This window comes from Haliaeetus albicilla, chromosome 9 (genome assembly GCF_947461875.1).
Source record: "Haliaeetus albicilla chromosome 9, bHalAlb1.1, whole genome shotgun sequence".
Taxonomy (NCBI): domain Eukaryota; kingdom Metazoa; phylum Chordata; class Aves; order Accipitriformes; family Accipitridae; genus Haliaeetus; species Haliaeetus albicilla.
In genome coordinates this window covers 37673409-37692404 of record NC_091491.1, presented here as the reverse complement: position 1 = coordinate 37692404, position 18996 = coordinate 37673409, and the positions used below count along the sequence as shown (strand labels likewise).

At 38.1% G+C, this 18996-nt stretch overlaps 1 protein-coding gene across 3 annotated transcripts in view; it reads left to right on the top strand.

Annotated features, from left to right (window-relative positions):
• ECT2 (epithelial cell transforming 2) overlaps nt 1-18996 on the top strand; it is a 31174-nt gene extending 12178 nt beyond the window's left edge. For 2 of the 3 annotated variants that reach the window (XM_069792710.1, XM_069792711.1), the window contains 13 exons: nt 120-256; nt 944-1063; nt 2833-2901; nt 3889-3999; nt 5039-5135; nt 5887-5968; nt 6907-6985; nt 7174-7293; nt 8655-8793; nt 10316-10470; nt 12455-12562; nt 13692-13838; nt 17596-18996. In XM_069792710.1, the coding sequence (XP_069648811.1) occupies nt 120-256; nt 944-1063; nt 2833-2901; nt 3889-3999; nt 5039-5135; nt 5887-5968; nt 6907-6985; nt 7174-7293; nt 8655-8793; nt 10316-10470; nt 12455-12562; nt 13692-13838; nt 17596-17685 (1454 nt within the window). In that variant the 3' untranslated portion in view covers nt 17686-18996. Of the gene's footprint in view, nt 1-119; nt 257-943; nt 1064-2832; nt 2902-3888; nt 4000-5038; nt 5136-5886; nt 5969-6906; nt 6986-7173; nt 7294-8654; nt 8794-10315; nt 10471-12454; nt 12563-13691; nt 13839-15909; nt 16236-17595 lie in introns of all 3 variants that reach the window. The other variant, XM_069792709.1, reaches the window with a different exon arrangement.

The following is an 18996-nucleotide window of genomic DNA, read 5'->3' as shown; positions in this document are numbered from 1 at the left end:
AAAACAAAACCAACTATCTTTCCTTAAAAATTCTGAAGGTTTTTTTTTTCCTGTCTTTGAGGGTGAGCTTTTCTATTGTGATAAAGCTCTATTTTCTTTTGGGAATATCTCTTCATCAGAAACACCAAAACCCTGTGCAAGGCCTTCCAAAAACTCAACTCCTCTTCCACTGAAGCAGTCTGCAAGATGGCAGGTTGCAAAGGAGTTGTATCAGACAGAGAGTAACTACGTTGATATTCTAACGACAATCATTCAGGTAAGCTGGTTTTAAAGCAGTTGTAGGTCAATTGTAATAAGACATCTAATGTTTACATGAATGATTATTTTCAGCCTGTGATCTGCAGGCTTTTGAGGCCTTGGGTACATCAAAGGTTTGTAAAAAGATGACAATGTAAACAGTCTCCTGTAATTTTACTGACATAAAAATGTTTAGTATCTGTTAATAATAAAGGTTGGAAAATACCATTTCTAATCTGGGATCTGCAGTGGAATTGCAGTTTGTATGGAAATTCCAAGCTTCAGGAAAATGGGATCTTCATGACTCGGATTTTTAAGATATTAGTGAATAGAGAGAGATGGCAGGGGGAAAAAAACTTGTTTTAATTATTCCAAGAAGAGCAGAATAGCAAACAGCTTACAGGAAGAGTGCAACTTCTAGAAAGTCTGTTTCCATTGCAGCTGATAATCTACTTAAAGAATGAGGTAAGATGTGTGTGAGGAGAAAGGTAGATGAAAGAGGGTTATACTGTAGTGGTGTATCAGACTCTGTGTTTGTATCTTAAAACGACTCCGTTGTAACCCACTCTTGCTAAATGGGAGTATCTCAAGATTGTGACTGCACGAAAGTATGATCTGGAAGGAAAACACTGTTGCTTTCATAACTATTTCTAACACAATGTGTGGTGGTTGGGAGGGTATTAACTTTTTTTGTCTAATTCATCAGTTATTTCAAGTTCCGTTGGAGAAGGAAGGACAACTTGGAGGACCAATCCTTGCACAGGAAGAGATTAAGACCATATTTGGCAGCATTCCAGATATTCTTGACGTGCATACTAAAATCAAGGCAAGCTGCAACTTCTCCCCTGCAGGGGAAGCTTTGATACAGACTTTGAATCTTTTCTGCATGCGTTAAGTTCTGTCTGCAGGATAGGTGTAGAGCCATCCTGGTGCTGTTACATACTGTTCAACCTGTGGAATTATGTGCAAATCAAAAGTATGCTTTAAGATTTAACGCTTATTTATAAATATCTGAGGTCTGAGTATTGTACATGTAACTAACATTGCCATTCGTGAGCTGGCTTCTCCTTTTCACATTTTAATACCACTTCCTGTAGGAGGTTTTCTGTAACTGATATAAAACTGGTCAAAAGGGCCAGTGGTATCAAATGGTAGTCTAACTCTCACAAGTGCTTATAAAATACATGTTTCTATTAAAGCAGTAAGCAAGGACTCTTGGAAGGATAGCTAAAGCTATGGAATTCAAAAAAACCAAACAAAAACACAAAAAACCCCAAAACAAACCAAACCCCACCAAAACAAAAAAATAAATCACCCCTGGTGTTTTCCTGGGCTATAGACATGTTCATATAAGGACACTTCTACCGTTCAGTAGGAAAAACTAATCCCTTGTTAAATGGCTTTGAACCAATTGTCAGAAACTACCAGCTCATAAATCTGGCTTGCACTTCAGCCTGTGAAGCAGTTGACCTGGTACTGAGGCCTAATAATAATTGATTAGAATTCCCTTTGAGATTTGCTTTCTTTATTTTATATTTTTATCTGGATTGCAAGCACTCTCTGAAGTCATCTCTGGGTCTCACAATAGACTATGATGCAAGTCTTCCTCAAATATGAAGTCATAAAATCTTCAAATAATGGCATATGTCTGCTGCTGTCTGCATTTCATGGTAGGCTTTTAAAATAGCGGGACTTGCAGACTGCCTGTAACTCAGTGGTTTGGGTTTTTTGTTGTGGTTTTTTTGTTGTTATTGTTGTTGGGTTTTTTGTTTGTTCTGGGTTTTTTTTTTTTTCTCCAACCACTAGGATCCAGTCCAGCTAATCACGATAGATATTGATATGCGCCCACTGAGACTGAGATGAAAGTAAAGCGTGTGTGTCCATGTGTCAAGTAGGATTCACCTGCAGCATGCAGTGTAGACAAAGTTGCTTAAGCGTAGTGGTTGTGTTTTCCTTCATCTTCGGTGTAATAAAGAGAAGTGGCAGCAACAAACCAATATTAATGGTGAATCCTTTTCACTTAAGGTGAATCGTGAACCCTTGGCTGTGCCCTCCTGTCCCTGTTATTAGCTGACAGTGAATAAGCTTGATCCTTCTCAAGCTGATATAGGCTTAACAGCTTGCTTGCACTTTCCTTGACACCCTGGTGCAGCAAGTGAGGGAAATCTATGCTAGTTCTATTTCAATCCTATCTTATGGACTTAAGAGTCTTATATTAGCAGTGCACTCTTAATTAGAATTGGTTCAACTGTCTTCTGTGTATGCTTTTTAAATAATCATTTGGGAAATGTTCTGTAGTGTATTGGACACAGCCGAGTCATCTTGTTGCAGAGTTGGCTCGTGCCGATACACTGCTAGGCTCTGCTTGCGTTGATTCAAAACTATATATTCAGTAAGCCAGAGGTCTTGCTTTCAGCTTTCGGTAGATTGAAGGGGTTTACTGTGAAATTGTACAGCTTTTAGGATTGCCCGTTTTGTCAGCATGGAAACGCACAGCTAATTATATGTGTTTGGCAGAACACTGATCCCATCTTAAGCTTTATGCAGTTCATTTTCGTCTTATTTTCTTCCCCTCCATCCCTGCATGTATTCTAGGAAGACCTGGAAGATCTTATGATGAATTGGACTGAAAGTAGAAGTATTGGTGATATCATTCTTAAATATGTAAGTGTCTATTTCTTTTTTATGCATTAGAGCTATTATGAGCTATTACCTCACCTTACAAATAATCCATTTGTAGGAGCTAGCAAACACAAGAGAAGCACTACTGAGCGAGGAAGAACACTAACTTGTATCGTATATTCTGTTTAGACTTCTAAGTTGAGTTAGATGATATACTTCGTATAGGTAATCCGTGTCAAGTTTAAGTGTATGTGTCTCTCCACTTGAACGAGAGTGTAAAACTCAAGATAGATACAGTTTGAGAACTGTAATTTGCAAAACTACAGATATGCTTTTTACTTGGACGTTAGAAGGGGCTTTTCCTGTAACCTTAGCTATCTGCTGCCTCTGATCAATAGTAAATAACTAAGAAAATAACTTTTCACGGAAATTTCTTGTGTTCTTCCTTCAAGACTTGACATGTGTGATTGAATAAGGAGTTGTTGTTTTCCTAAGTACACAATGTGCAGAACAGGAAAGCTAGATCTGGGACTGCAATGCATTTTAAGATAAGTAGTCTGCTAGGTATCTTGTGCTTTTGCTGACCTGATCATTTTGAGGCAAATCGTGTTTGGTGTTCAGAAGTTTTCAGTCTAAGGTATTGCTTCTGGTGGTTTGGTGTCTTCTAAAGGTGATAGCAGTAACTGGAGAAAATACCGGTCTGAAATTTCCAAAATTCTCACCAAAAGCATCTCGCTAGGTGAGAATCTGCCTTCTACTTGACCTACTCAGCAGCTTCTAAGATTGGAACATGTGTACTTGATGTTTCTGAGAGCAGTCTGCATTTAATCAGCAGCATAGAATCTTGGGCATCTGGCATGCAAAAATGTCTTAACTTGTTCTGTGAACACACATGGGTTTACAACACATTTTTTTATTATTATCTATTGAAATGTGCCTTTGAGCAGTTTTGTATGGCTCAGGGCATATGAACATATGTACAATGCTACATAATATGTAAAGCAGAGCCATAACAGTTGTTTCTTTCAGTCAAAAGACTTGTTGAAAACTTACCCTCCATTTGTGAATTTCTTCGAAATGAGCAAGGAGACTATTACTCGATGTGAAAAACAGAAGCCAAGGTTTCATGCCTTCCTAAAGGTAAGTGTCTGCAGAACTAAGTTTTTGAGTAGAACATGGAGACCATTACAAAGTAAACTACTTAATGCAGTAGATGTAAGAATGTGGAATTTTGGAAGCTTGGAGGAATGTGAACGTCTCTTGGTGAGAAAGAAATAGGAAGGATTTGATCTTCAATCCCTCGAGCTCCTTGTAAGACTCTTGGATAAGTCCAAGTTACTCCTCTGTTACACAACTTTCAAGGTAGTTTAATTATATGCATTTGTTGCTGGAAAAAGTGCATTTTGATTACTTTCTCCCAAATAGGTGTCTTCTCTTTTCTGTAAAGATAACTAGAGCTTCTGCTTTTTATTGGTCCCCCTCCCTGTGTTTAAAAGACTTGTATTTCTGAAATAGCTTTTAACTTGCTTTCAGCAGCTGTGAAGTTCCAGGGAGGTAGAATCTCTTAACAGTCTTGTGACTAATGAATAGGAGCATAACAGTGGAGATCTAACAGGAAGATGGTCTTCAAAGAAAGAGTTATCTGAAGATGAGTCTTAAGACTCTTGAGCTCTTCAGATAAAGGTATATAGTTGATTATTAATGCAGTGTAGCTTTAAGTCCTCTTCTGTACCCAACAAGTGTGTCTCAAAAAGTGGAGTAATCAAATGACAGATTTCAGCTCATGTTTTCTGAGGTACCAGGAATTATATTCAAATATTGATATCTAAAAGATGGGGAAATGAATAAGAGATCAGGCTGTCCCCTGTCCCACTCCACGTTAGCATTAGCATCTGAAACAAGGAATGAGGGGTTGATAATATGAACAATTTAAAACTAGAAATTCTGAGAACATGAATCATGTGATAAATACTGCGCAGATTTGAATATAATGTGTTTTTAACATGATCTGTTAATGACTGAGTATCTGTGGTAAATGATTCTCAAACTTTTACTGTGATGCTAGTTTCAAGGAAGACAATCTTTCTCCTAGTTTGTGATTTTTTGGGTTTTTTTTGTGTGTGGGGGGGAGAAAAAAAGAAGTAAGAATTACTTCCTTTCTCCCCTTTCTTTTCCCCAGATAAACCAAGCTAAACCTGAATGTGGCCGCCAAAGCCTAGCTGAACTCCTTATCCGTCCTGTTCAAAGGCTGCCTAGTGTTGCTCTGCTACTAAATGGTAATCTAGTGATGTATTTATTTTTTTAATATAAGTTTGTCTGTGAAGGTGTGAAGACCAAAATAATGTCTGCTTTTTGTCATAATTAACAACAGGTTTTCTCATATAAAACAAGCCTGATTCTGGAAGTTAATCATGCTTAATGGCAGTCAGCAAGACCAATTACTGAAGAAAGCATACTTTTGGCTAAATTTCACTTGTTCATATATTTGTCTGCAGGATACAGGTAGAGGAAAAGTTTTCTCTGACAACAGTTTTGTCTCTTCAAATACCAAATATAACTGAGATTCAAATGCAGCTAGCATAAACTAGAGAGCAGTTAGTATTGACAAGTCATACAGCTTCATGTGTTCCACCTGGTATCAACCACTTGCTGTAATAATGACTACATTAATAAAAATAATGATTAAAAAAACCACACCACCACCTCCCTTTGCTTCAGTTAGAAAAAGACTTTTATGCTTGTCTCTGCACTTCAACACAAAGAGCTCATGGTCTTGTTGATTTTTTTTTTTTTTTTAAATAGTTTGAGGGTTTGGTTTTGTGTTGTAGGTGGTTTTTTTCTTAATGAGATGCAAGGACAATATTGCTGCTCAGCCTGCTTCCCCACTTAATTAAGGCTATTTGGACTCCAGGATAGCTGTGACTTCTTCAGTCATCTGACTTACAGTTTAAACTTGAATTTTTCATATTTTTTTTCAGGTGCTTATAATGTGTGTGGGGGTTTTATTTATTTATTTTATAATCGTAGATATTAAGAAGCATACAGCAGAAGAGAACCCAGACAAAATAACTCTAGAGAGAGCTATTGAATCATTAAAGGAAGTGATGACGTAAGTGATGCTCATTTTATGCACCATACTGTTATACACTGTTTAGATCTCTGTTCCTTTTAAATTGCTCTTAGTGTGGTGTTGCCATAACTTTAGTCTCCATGTAAGTATGCATAATTGTATGTGTTCTTAAGTCTCTTTGTCCGCTGTTGTCACTGGCATTTTGTGACACGGCATTTGAAGCGATCTGTGGTGTTGTTACCCAGCACTTCTACCTGGACCTCTGCTGACTCCCTGCCTCAGCATGAAGCTGAACCTCCCGAGTCCTCTCTTCTGTTCCAATTCTAATTTCTATCTATTCCCTCCAGAGTGGAAGAGATGTGTTTTGTCTTTAAATCTTACTTCTATGCATATATCCACTGAAAGGACTGGTTTTTCTTCTGGTCCTGTATTAGCTATTCTTGGCACAATTCCACGAGTTAATTAGCTTAAAGCTGAAGCTGTTTAGATTGTAAGTCTCGCCTCTTTTTGAAGTGTAGCGTATGTCTCCAGCAATGAGACCTCCTGTATTAATTGGGTAAATGTTTGTCTGATTTTAACAACAACTTTTAAATTGTAATTATTCTTGCATCTGCTTCTTGGTGAGCTGCAGTCCTGACTTGTGGGGATAAAATGCAGGCTGTGAAGAACTGCATTGGGTTGGTCTGTAGTTCAGAATCTTATGGGGCAGGGGAGGGGAATTATGTATTAACTGAATGGTGTGTCAACTACTGATAACATGACAAGAATATTGTTCGAGGTTCTGAAGTTTCCGATGTGCTTAGCATATGGTATTTGGACACTTCAGTGAGCAAGTGTGGTTAATTTTGTGTTTTCCAGTGCTGCTGTGTGAACTGTATCTCTGAATGTTTAGCTTCATTATTTTTGTATGTCTTAAATGCAGTGCACTCATTTATTGTTGCATGATGTTGAAGATAAATATCATATGCTTCCCTTAGACATATTAATGAAGACAAAAGAAAAACAGAGGCACAAAGGCAGTTCTTTGACGTTGTCTATGAAGTTGATGGATGTCCAGTAAGTACTTTCTCTGAAGCTGCAGACCTGTAAAATGACTGTGCACTAGATTGCTCCCTTTGCAAAAGTATGTGAGGTTAAAATGCAATGGTGCTGGTTTAAACAGATTTCCAGTGTTAAGTTGTAAGCAAGCAGTAATCCAGCCCTTGAACTAAATGCTTAATGAGCTTTTTGCTTCTGTTGCTTAGGCCAATCTCTTGTCCTCTCACCGAAGCTTAGTTCAGCGTTTGGAAACCGTAGCACTTGGTGATGACCTCTGTGACAGGGGAGAACAGGTCACGCTCTTTCTGTTCAATGACTGCCTAGAGGTAAGATGGCAATATAAGTATGTCTCATAAACTGAATTACAATAGGCTTGACGCTACATATGAATATAAACAAATAAAATTTAAAAACTTTGAAGCAGAATTCTAAGTCATGGAAGGCTGATAGCTCAACACATGCTGATGTTGCCTTTCCATTAGCTATTGTATAAGCCAACACAAGTAGCTAGTCACTTCTGGATGGTTGAGAGGTATTAATGTAGCCTTTAATGTCTTGCAGCCAGACCAAAAATTAAAAGCAGCTTAATATGTTAAGAAATAAATGTTTATCTGAATAGCATTTTGAGTAGTACCAATGGATGAAAAAGTGCTGGAGTTTGCTCAGCAGGATGCTTGTCCTTTTAAAGTTTAGTCATATTTAATATGAGTAAATCGTGGACCTCTGGGGTAGGTCTGTCTGTATTTAGGCCACAAAAGAATAAAAAAAAAATTCACGTATTAAATGCCTTAGACTAACAGTATGTTAGGAAGAACTAGGAGGGAAAGGTAATCTAACCGGGTTTTGGAGACTTACGTGGAGAAACTGAGGTTGTAAAGGACACTGTATGAAAGTACTTTTTACTGTCTACAGCAGTAAAGACCATTGTCTTCATAGAAGACTGACGCTAAAATAATCAAAAATTAGTGCTGTCTTAAGCAGCACTTAGAGACAAAAGCGTATTGTTGTGACTAGTGATGAACTCTTCCTGGGAGTGAGGTTGACGCAGCTTCATCACGCCTTGGAAAGGAAGGAAAGGAGAGTGAAGACACTTTTAATAAAGCTTCTTGGCTTATCTCTTGTACAAGATACAAGCAACCAAAGATACCTTACTTAAAAAGCATGTAAGATACTTACAGGTTAATGCAAAATAAAAACTGACTGACCAACCTCCATGGCAAAACCTGCTTGATGGGTGCATGCACAAGCAACAGCAAATGATATTTCTAGGACATAACACACCACAGCCTAAGCTGGCTCATGCACATAGACATTGTCTTTTCTGCTTAAATCTAGACCACCTTGTGGTAGGTTTCAAAGGGCCCTTGCTTGTTATGCAGGGTAGAATTAAGGTCTGTAATGCAAAATTATTTCTCCTCTTGATACATTTTTAAATTTTTTTTTTCTTGAGGTGAGTGTATTGATGTTAAGTAACAAGTATTGCTGGGCTGCAGACAGTGAATAGTGAGATAAATGAGTTCCGTCAAGATTTATGTAGTAAATAGAGTAAAATACTCTTTAGAGTATCTTTCTGTAGCAAGGCTTTCTGTGCCTTCCTGTATACTAGAAGGTAAAAGAGTAGAAGAGAAACAAAAAAATGGCAATAGACCTTCTAACTTTAACCTCTTTGTCTTCTATTTTACTGTAGATAGCGAGGAAGAGGCATAAAGTTATTGGTGCTTTCAAGAGTCCACATGGCCACACAAGGCCGCCTGCATCTCTCAAGCATGTTGTTCTCATGCCGCTCTCCCAGATCAAGAAAGTCCTAGACATCAGGGAGACAGAAGGTCTGTATGTTTTGAAGTGCTATGATAGCTGATGAAAGAGTATAAAGGATGAGGGTCTGCTGTTGTGAGATGGAATGCTAAGGTATATTTGTTGTATAGTATGTTAGGCATGTGATTTTATTATAATCTTCTGTTGGAAGTTCTGTATGAGCTTGAGAATTCCTTACATTGACACCTTTTGGCTTTTCAAGAATCTCGGTAGGATGCTGAATTTAGCAGAACTACTAGATGGCATTAGCATAAGCCAGCCAAATGGCAGTGTGAGTTAAACAGACTATACTTGACAGCTCTGGATTTACAAAATAAAAACAAAACCCCCAAACTTCAGTCCAGAGCATTAGACTGACCAGAGACAAGTGCTGTTGCCATGAAACCAAATCTTCATTTAACTGGTGATAATGATGCTCAGGAGGAGCTGTGCTTAGCATCTTAAAAGAAAGATTTAGATGATTTAATTTCTCTGGCTGCTTTGCCATACTGAAACTGTAGGGGTTTCACTGAAGTAATGCATTGCTACAGCAGCAGAACTCATGCTACAATATTGTTCCAGCCTTCATAGTGGTGTCTAAAGAAGTCTAGTCAGACTAGTTTCTAGATCTATACCCTAGGAGGATAGATTTGATATTTCACTGTAGGTGATGGTACGCACATCGTACTCGTTCTGCTTTATGTTCTCTGAAGCACCTGAACATAGAAACCCCATAAAAAATAGAAATGGCAAAGAGGGTAAGTGGTAAATGTAGTGCCTACCTGCATTTTTGAAAGGTACTTTAGGATTTCTCTTTTAAGAATTCTCTTTAAATTACTGTACAACACTTAAGTTACTTTGGGACTTGGGTCATGGGAGCCGTTTGTAAGGATACCATTTAATATTTGCTAAGAACTTCAGTATGCAAATCTTGGGAGAGGTCAGCTACTCTTATATACACTCCCTTATAGGACTAATTTTCTAGTGCTGCTTTTCTAAATTGGTTAGCGTGATTCAGCTGTGTCTGCTGTAAAGGGGTATCAGCAATGGATTACTCTTGTGCTATCAAGTGAGCAATTTTTGTCAAGTTTAAACAGTAAAACTGTTGTAACTTGCCTATTTTAATGTGTCATATATAGTACTGATGTCTTTGTTGTTTTTTTCTGCTTTACAAAACAGGGTAAATGCTGTTTTCTTTGTTCTCTGTTGATAAAGAAATGATCTGTCCAACATGTCATGAGTTAGAGAACGAAATTGATATTTACTGCTGTATCCAGTAAAGACTGACTAGTCCGCAGACTAGTTTGGTGAATAAACAGCTGTTGCATGAACAGCTGATTGCAGCCTCTTGATGAAGGATGCAGACAGAACTCAGTGCTCTGGCAAGTAATACAACAGCTATCATGTAAATAAAGATAAAATCCTTGCACGAAATCATATTGTCCCTAAATCTAGCTCCTGGCAGATGGAGGGTTAACTCTTCTGAAGGTTCCCCCCTGAATTATAAGAAAAATTATTATTCTGTGTCTTGCCTCTTTTTTTAAAAAACTGTAGATTGCCATAAAGCTTTTGCCTTAGTTGTGCGGCCACCTACAGAACTCAACAACAAACTACTCAGTTTCCAGATGACAGCTGAAGAACCTCCTAAAGAAGACTGGTTGAAGATGTTGTGTCGGCACGTGGCTAACACTATATGTAAAGCAGATGCAGTAAGTACTCTGGAACCGTGTTGCTGATTGGAAATATTTCTCTCTTTTTGGCTTGAAGCATATGAAGCTGAAGAACTTGTTAATAGTGGACATGCTTGAGGTCAAGTAGAGCAGAAAACATTTCTGCTAGCATGTCTGCAAATAAGTGGTTAAAAAGTGGAAAAGGAAACAGCCTGGAAGTTATCTTCTACAGAAGCTAATTACTTAAAAATCAAGAATAATGCCCTTCCCCTATCAAAGATTAATTATAATTAACTTAAGCTCTGCACTGCAGATCTAAACAGAATTGTCTTCAGCTTGCTGCTTTCACAGCTATGTTTCAATTTACAATCCCAGCATTGTGGATCATATGTTTTGGTTTAACTGTGTTAGGCTGAATTCTTTGTTCTATACCTTATTTGCATGGGCACCATAATGTAAGAGACATGAAGCATCTTCCTTTTGTAGACAGAGGCCTACAACCTTAAAACAAGGAAATAAAGAAAACAATGAAATAAAGGAGACACTGGCCGCCTCACATTTTTAGAAGCTTAATGTGTGGGCTTTCTGCAGCCAGAAAACTAATAATTTGAGGAGGAGATCCTCTCCAATTAGGGCAAGAGACTTTCAGCTAATATTTTAATTATGTAAGAGTGTATGCGTGTCAATCATCCAAATTTGCTGAAAATGTGAAGTACATATAGCTGAAACAACTTGGGTTTAAGCTAGAAATGTTTTATGTTCTGCATTGTACTCTTACTTGTTTGGTTGTTTGTGATTTTTCAAAGACATGCTTGTTTCAGGACAGGTAGTTAAGTAATCAAAATAGCATCTTAGTTTTATTTTGTTTGGCTTGTTATCTAGGGACTTACAAATAAGAAACTTCGCTTTGTGCTTTTCCTTCCTTTTTTGGTACTGAGTAGGAAAAGTACTGATTCAGAAGAGTTAACTTTGATCTGTCTGTCACCTATCTTTAGTCTTTTGTGTTAAGTATAACACAAAGGGATGGAAAAATGTTGGGTTTTTTAATATAAATTATATCTTTGTGTAATAAATGTGTCATTCCCTCCTGCCCCAGGACATTCACAATCATATGCTGACAACTTGTAACCTACTATGCTGAATCCCATTAGCTGCAATTTCTGTAACTGCTGCTTTGTACCAACTATATAATACTTTTTTCTTGCCGATTTTAATGTCAAATTGAGCTTCAATTTAAGCACAGTTCCCGTTTTTGCTGGTTTTCAAGAACTCTGGCATCATGTGAGAATGAGCTAGTGTTGACTTTGCCACATGGTGGCAGTAAAGGCTTTAACTACTCTGTTAAGACACTAGGAATAGCTACACAGCTCAGCTTGCTGTCTGGTGTCCTTATGATTTTTTTTTTCCCCTAAAAAAACTTTTTTTTTTTTTTAGGTAAACTGCCTTTTCTCAAAATAAAACCCCAAAACAACAACCACCCCCCCCCCCAACTTCCCACTCCCATGTGTGCCCCCTGCCCCCATGTTTTGTAAGTAGCTAGCTAGAGATTGCTTTGCACATGTTAGAGTTTAAGAATGAGGCATGAAAAAAACCCCAAACTTGTGGCTAGTCTGAAACATTTATTTGGCTTAAGCTGAAAGAATTAGTCTTAATGTTTGACAGCTGGATCTATCAAGATTTCACCTCAGAAAAGAGATAGATATGTTAGTGAAACTAAGAGGTATGTGAAACTCTCTAGGTATACTTCAAAATGATTGCCTTTACTTTGGTAAAGCCTGAATTTGAAACTGAATCAATCAAAACAAATGTAGAACTACTGATGAAGTGGTTTCATAAACTGATTGCACCAGCAGTTAATCTAATGAAATGGCATGAAAGCAAATAGCTACTTAACTGTATATTGAGGTAAATATGGAGGCGTACGGCAATTAAAACATCTAAATCTGACCTACTGAACTAGAGAATGATATTTTGACAAGTGCTGATGTTTGTTGACCATTATTAAGACTATTTTTGTCAATAGGAAAATCTCATTTATACTGCTGATCCTGATTCAGTTGAAGTAAATACTAAAGATATGGACAGTACTTTAAGCAGAGCGTCCAGGGCAATAAAGAAAACATCAAAAAAGGTAAGATACTACAAAGACGGTACTTTACAGTAAACCCCATTTTAGTCAGGGAGTTGTGCTACTATTCCTGTTTCAGGTGTTTTGTAGTACTTACAGCAGTGACAGCAAAAACTTAATCTGAACTAAAACTCTTAAGTATAAGCTCCTTAAAGAAAGAAGGTGGGGAGCGTTTGAGGTTTTGACTGAGTAGTTTTGGAGTATCTGTATATAGTATTATGGTCATAAGTATTATGTAGTCATTTTTGAGTCTGTTACAGAACTTACTTTGTTTAATATTTTGAATCTCTTAAATATATTACAAAAAACCCCCAACCCTCTGTTCTAACTGTTCTTAGCATATTGAATGGAGTTTTAAAGCTGCCTGCAATTATCTAAATACAAGTACCTTCAAAAGTAGGATGGGTGTGTAGAGCATGCGTGTCCTGATAATGAAACAGACTTCGAAATAGCAAGGAAGTAAGCGCTGAATGCTGGTGTCTGCCTGTGCATGCTTTCCCTTGTGTATGGCTTAGATACTTTCAACTAATGGACTGAGAAACTGTGCCCTCTTCTGCTCGGAGGACCTGGCTGGGAGGCAGGATTAAGGCTGCCTGTCTGCTCCGTCATGTTGGCCGTGCACTGGGTTTGGTTCTGCTAAAGTTTGTGGCATGACAGAACGGTGCAGCAAGGAGGAATCTGTTCCCCATTCTCAGCAGCCTCGCAGCAGGCTTAGTATGTTGAAGGTGATAATACTGTTTCGTAGAGAAAACTGTGGAGGCTGCTGTAGTTTGGAAGCCGTTGAAGACGAAATTTGAGAGTAACTTAAAGGAGGGGAGACCTGACTTTGAAGAACCCAAGGGATGTGAGGAAGCCTAGTTGACTAGACTTTATTTTGACTTCTCCCTGAATCTCTGTTTTGCCCCCTGCTGTGTTGTCTTCATATTTGGACAGAATGAGAAGAGCAGGGCTGATGGGAAGCATTAAAAGTCAGATCATCTTGTGGGTGTGTTTGCTTGCCTAGTTTTGATAGAGTCATATTAACATTTGATGCACACCCTACAGATGTTCAAAATTTGAATGCTAGCCTATATTGTAGTAGTTATTACAGCCTGATTTTTGTCATTGTATAACTGCTTGTCAAACTCTTCAGGTTACAAGAGCATTTTCTTTCTCGAAAACACCAAAGAGAGCTCTTCGAAGGGCTTTAATGTCGCACAGTGCAACAGAAGGAAGAAGTCCCAGTTCAGCTAATGACAGTTATATAGGCAGCCGACTGACTAGTACATCGTCATTAGCGGTAAGTGATTTGGCTGCGCAGGCCAAATAAGTAACCTTTTTAAGATCACAGTTATTTTAATGTCTGGTGTTGATCTTGCTTTAACAATTTAAAGATCCACAGTGGAAAAATTTATTTTTAACTACACTCATAGACGTGTTATTTTCTGAGCAAGAGTTGTTTAATGAGAAGGCTTACTTGCTGAAAATGCAGAAAAATCTGCTGTATGTACTAGAAATTGGGAGTTGCCTTGTACAATTAAGTTTGGAAAAAAAAAAACAACCCAGCCTCTTTTGCCAGAGATGGAGTATGTATCCTCTTCTGGGTGAGAAGCTTCTAGCACACTATCTTGTGTTAGCTCATGCTTTTGATTTTTGGACAATATTTACAAATGTGGTGTACAACCCTGAATAGTATGATGAAAGTGTCAATGAGAGTAGTGAGATGGTAGACATCCTGTGAAACAGACTGGGAAAGAAGGGTACAGAAATACAGATGCTGCCCCCTGAGAGTTTTTAAAAAGGCAAGAGAATTATCTCCTTTTACATGTTTAAGAAAACTTGGTACAATAACGTATTGTTCTACATACTGCAACTCTTCTGCTATGCTTGGCTAACTGTTGCAGCTTTCTTCTGCTACACTAGGTCAAACTCAATTTCCTACTACAGTCTAGTAAAGCAGACTAGATTTGGAGGAATTTTTTCGTTATCTTATGAATCTCCTATGAAGACAGGCTGAGAGACTTGTTCAGCCTGGAGAAGAGAAGGCTCTGGGGAGACCTTAGAGCAGCCTTCCCGTACCTAAGTGGGGCCTACAAGAAAGCTGGAGAGGGACTTTTACAAGAGCAGGTAGCGATAGGACAAGGGGTAATGGCTTTAAACTGGAAGGGGGTAGATTTAGATTACATGTAAGGCAGAAATTCCTCACTATATGAGGGTGGCAAGGCACTGTGACAGGTTGCCCAGAGAGGTTGCCCAGGATGCCCCGTCCTTGGCAATGTTAAAGGCCAGGTTGGATGGGGCTTCGAGCAACCTGGTCTAGTGGAAGGTGCCCCTGCCCCTGACACGGGGGTTGGAACTAGATGGTCTTTCAGGTCCCTTTCAACCTAAGCCATTCAATGATTTGATGACCTTTGCTTTTATTCTAGTGTTTGAGTAAAACTGTATGCTAAGTAAGCATCTACTTGAAAGTTTTGTAGTTTGTAGAACAGAAAGCTAAGAACAGTATTTCCTGTGTATCTTTGTACTACTGCTTCATGTGTCAGTACCTTAAAATAGAGATAATTCAATATGTTTGAGTGGCCATTAAATTATACAACATAAAGATATTGCCCTGCTCTCCCACATGAGATAGGCATGAGAAAATATGGATTAATAAGGGAGGAAGTATCACAATAGACTCCCTTGCTTTAGAGGAAATAAGAAAATCTACCAGTGTGGCTATACCCCAGCTCTCTGTAGAGATTTTCTTCCTTCAATTATGATTGCTCCAACGATTGTTTTTGAAGTCTAATATTCCGTCTTCATTTTGATACAGCACTGTATCTCATTTCTCATGAAAATGCAAGTCATGCGCTTTCCTCTTTGTATGTGTCTACGCCATACAAAAATACTTTTTTCCACAAAATGGTAGGAACTTAAAGCGGTGAAAAATATTTTCCTATTTTAAATTGTTCCCAGAGTCCTTGGACCCCTGAGGTAGTAAGCTGCAGCTTGGCAGCAGATCATATGTTGTGTGTGATGTGTGGGGTTTTTTTAACCAATCCCACACACCGCTGAACTTGCATAAAGCCTTTTTGGTTGAATCATAAGGTTGAGGGGGAAAAGAGAGGTTTGGATTCCAGCCCCTCAAGCTGGGATACCAGTGCAGTTCCTGAGTAGGAAACTAAAGCTGCAGGAAACCTGTCTGAGTCCATTGAGAGGCTCAAAGCTGTTATTCAGAGATATTGTTTTATTTAAATGAAATCCTGGCCTGTGCTTATGTGGAGATTTTTTGGTGTAGAAAAACTATAGAGTAAAAATATCAATAAAGCTTGGATGCTTGGTTTTTTTTTCTTGTTTGGACTAACTCTTGAACCCCTGCCTAATTGTAGATTGCTCGTTCATCTTCTACGTGCAGCCTAAATGGATCTGTCAAATGTGCTGTTAATGTTCATCGCTCCAGTTCTGTTGATTGGAGCTCTCAAAATTCCAGGCCTCGACCTGTGCTGTGCTCTGGCTCTCCAAATAGCCGTCTTTCAAATGCTGTAGAAGGAAAAACCTCTTCCAACTTGGAAAGCTTAAATGGTCATGCCTCGGACAGATCACGTCCTATCCTTATTATTACTACCACTTCTGGTGATGCTGGAGATAATAACCAATGTGGTGCTGAAAAATTCTGTACATCAAATCCTGACTGTTAATGCCAGTCTTGCATGAAGTGAGCAAAAAATCTTGATTCCTCTAAACTAAGACAGTACGGTACAACTATATAAAACACTAGAATCCACAAAGTGTTTTAAATGGTGTTGGGTGTTTCTTTGACTTGTTCTAATGTATGGGGTTGCAGTCAACACGCACATGTGGTCTAGTTCTACTTCTGGTTCTGGCTGCAAAGTTAATTCTTTCACAAATCCTTTTAATTTTTCTGCTTTTTTTTTCTCAATTCATTTCTATACAATAGAATTAATTACTGTTTCAGTTCAGTTGTCCAACTGGCAGTGTAGCTCACTGGCCAGAGTTCTGAGGACCTTAATAACTTGGTTGCAGAGGAGTCTTGAGCAGCTAATTTTACCTGTGGTTTTAAGTTTTTGTTCCCCCACCTGTAAATAGAAAAAATACCCTGTATAAAATACTTTAGAGTCTAATAAGAGCTGCTATATAGAAGAGTTTAGGATTTAATTTTCAAACGTTGCCTATGACTGCAAATAGAAGACATGCCATAAACAGGCATTAGACTTCGTAGTGAAGTGGTATATCCTTACCTGCTCAAAATATCCCTATTTAAAAGGTTCTCGAAGCATGCAGGTGCAGCAGGCTGCCTAACTACCATGACCTGTTTATATGCTGAAAAGCTTGGCTGAGCTATAAAGAGCAAGGGAAGATTGCTTGTGAAAGTATCTTGAGGTTTAATGTAAAAAGAATATAAAAATCTCAGCTGATCCAAAGAGGTTAACTTTTAGTGCTACCACTGTAATTTTAAGTCCCAGAAGCAGGCTATGCTGCTAGCACCAGAAAAGTCAGCTTTTTGCCTAGTTTGTGCCCACCCAGGCACAGCTAAAGCAAGCTTTGACAAATCGTTATGATGTCTCTTGCCTTCTGTATCCAAGAAGGCATGTATTCAGTGTCTAAAGTGGGGCTCCAAGCTGGTAAGAACACAAAGTTGTGGCATCTGAGGGGGAGCTCCATTTCTCTAAGAGATTATCATAATGTGTCTTGCCTTCAATTTGGAGGGAGAGTATTATTGCAAAAAGTGTGATGCAAGTTGTATGCAAATACTTGGCTAACAGCTAGTCTTCAAAACCATGTTCTTTCATTCTTAATCTCTCAAGGCTGGTAACAAGGAAAAATCTTTCCCTTGCATTTTTAAAAATATATGCATTCTACTCATTTGGTGCTGTCTAACTTTTCTGTTCAAAATCTAGAAATGCTGAATCATTAATTTCAAAAGCTGCCAGTCTTAAAGATATTCTGTACTGTTACATTCTTTATACTATGTATCAGGGTTGAGAAATGACTACTGCACTGTTGACATTGGCTAATAAATGATCAAATAATTTTTTTTTTTTTCCCCCCAACAGGGTATTCCTTCTCCTTCCTTGGTCAGTCTTCCCTCAATCTTTGAAAAAAGGAGTCATACGTTAAGTCGATCAACAACCCACTTGATATGAAGCGGGTCTAAAATACAGTGCTGTATTGTAGAGACTGACAAGCAGCTGGCTGTTCATATGACCTGTTACTGACATTAATGGTACCTTAGTCATTAGCACTTAGCAATGATTAGCAAAATGTTAGGTAACACTAAGTTAATCATAAGGGGGTTTTAGTTGTATTGAAGCAGATCAGCTAATCAGTGGAATAAGTAACTGGGTCTTTATTTAAGAGACAGTATTCCCTTGCACAAATTTATTTTCTCACCAACATAGTGGAAGCATTTTCTTCCATGGTAATTGTTCCCTCTAGGCAATAAACTAGTTTGTCAGACTTTTAAATGAAGGTGGTGATCAGATAACTTACCACTAGTTTGGGTGACTCTTATGCTTGCCTAAAGTCATCAACTAGCAGAGCACTCTGATGTTTGAATTGTTGATTTCTTAAATGGAGATGCGTTATGAAGTACCTGACCTTTCAAGTATGACAGTTAACCTGTTGTACAGCTGCTTATTCCAGATATTTTATAAATGTAGTTGTTTATAAAGAAATAGAATTGAGTTCTGTGATTATGGTCTTCTGCAGCCTCACTGTAACACAGTGGTCTGTTATATGGGTTTATTAGAACAGTAAGTTTAAAGGCTATGACTGGCATTGACCACCAAAAATTATTAACTGAATTCTTTGAATTTCTTTGAAGTGGAAGTCTGAGGAAAATAATTACACTCCCTTTTAGCAGGGCTGTTAAACCTCCAAAACCCCACACCTTCCACATACTTGGTTAACAAATCATTATTTAATGTATGGGGTTATTGGTGTGGCATTGTAACTTGAAGGCCCCATTTTGGTGTGTCAAACTTCAGGTGTAGTACTCCTAAGGCTTTTACTTGGCTTTCTCATGTATTTGTGTCTTCCTTCAAAACTATATCTTCACTTCTTTCATCTCTGAACAGTTAGTATGATGCGATGCTATCTCAGGAACTATCTAAATATGTATATTTCTGCATTTCATTAACAGTTTAACTGTGTGTCTGTATTAGCAGGAGTTCTCAACTTCTGGTTTCTTTTTAACCACCAGTGTCTTGTCTTATGTTTATATGTAACTAGTGATGCTTTTGAATGTGTCAGACTTAACTGTTTTTTATATCTCTTTATGCCAATCCAAGCAATGTAAATAAACTGTTTAAAATAACACTGCTTGTGGCTTTGCTAAACAGGCTTTTATGAGAGTCTACTTTGTCTTTTCACATAAAAAGCGTTGTGTTGGGCTCCAGCCTACAAGTGTACTCTGATTAGCTGTATAGCTATTCCTAATAAAGCATTATAAGATG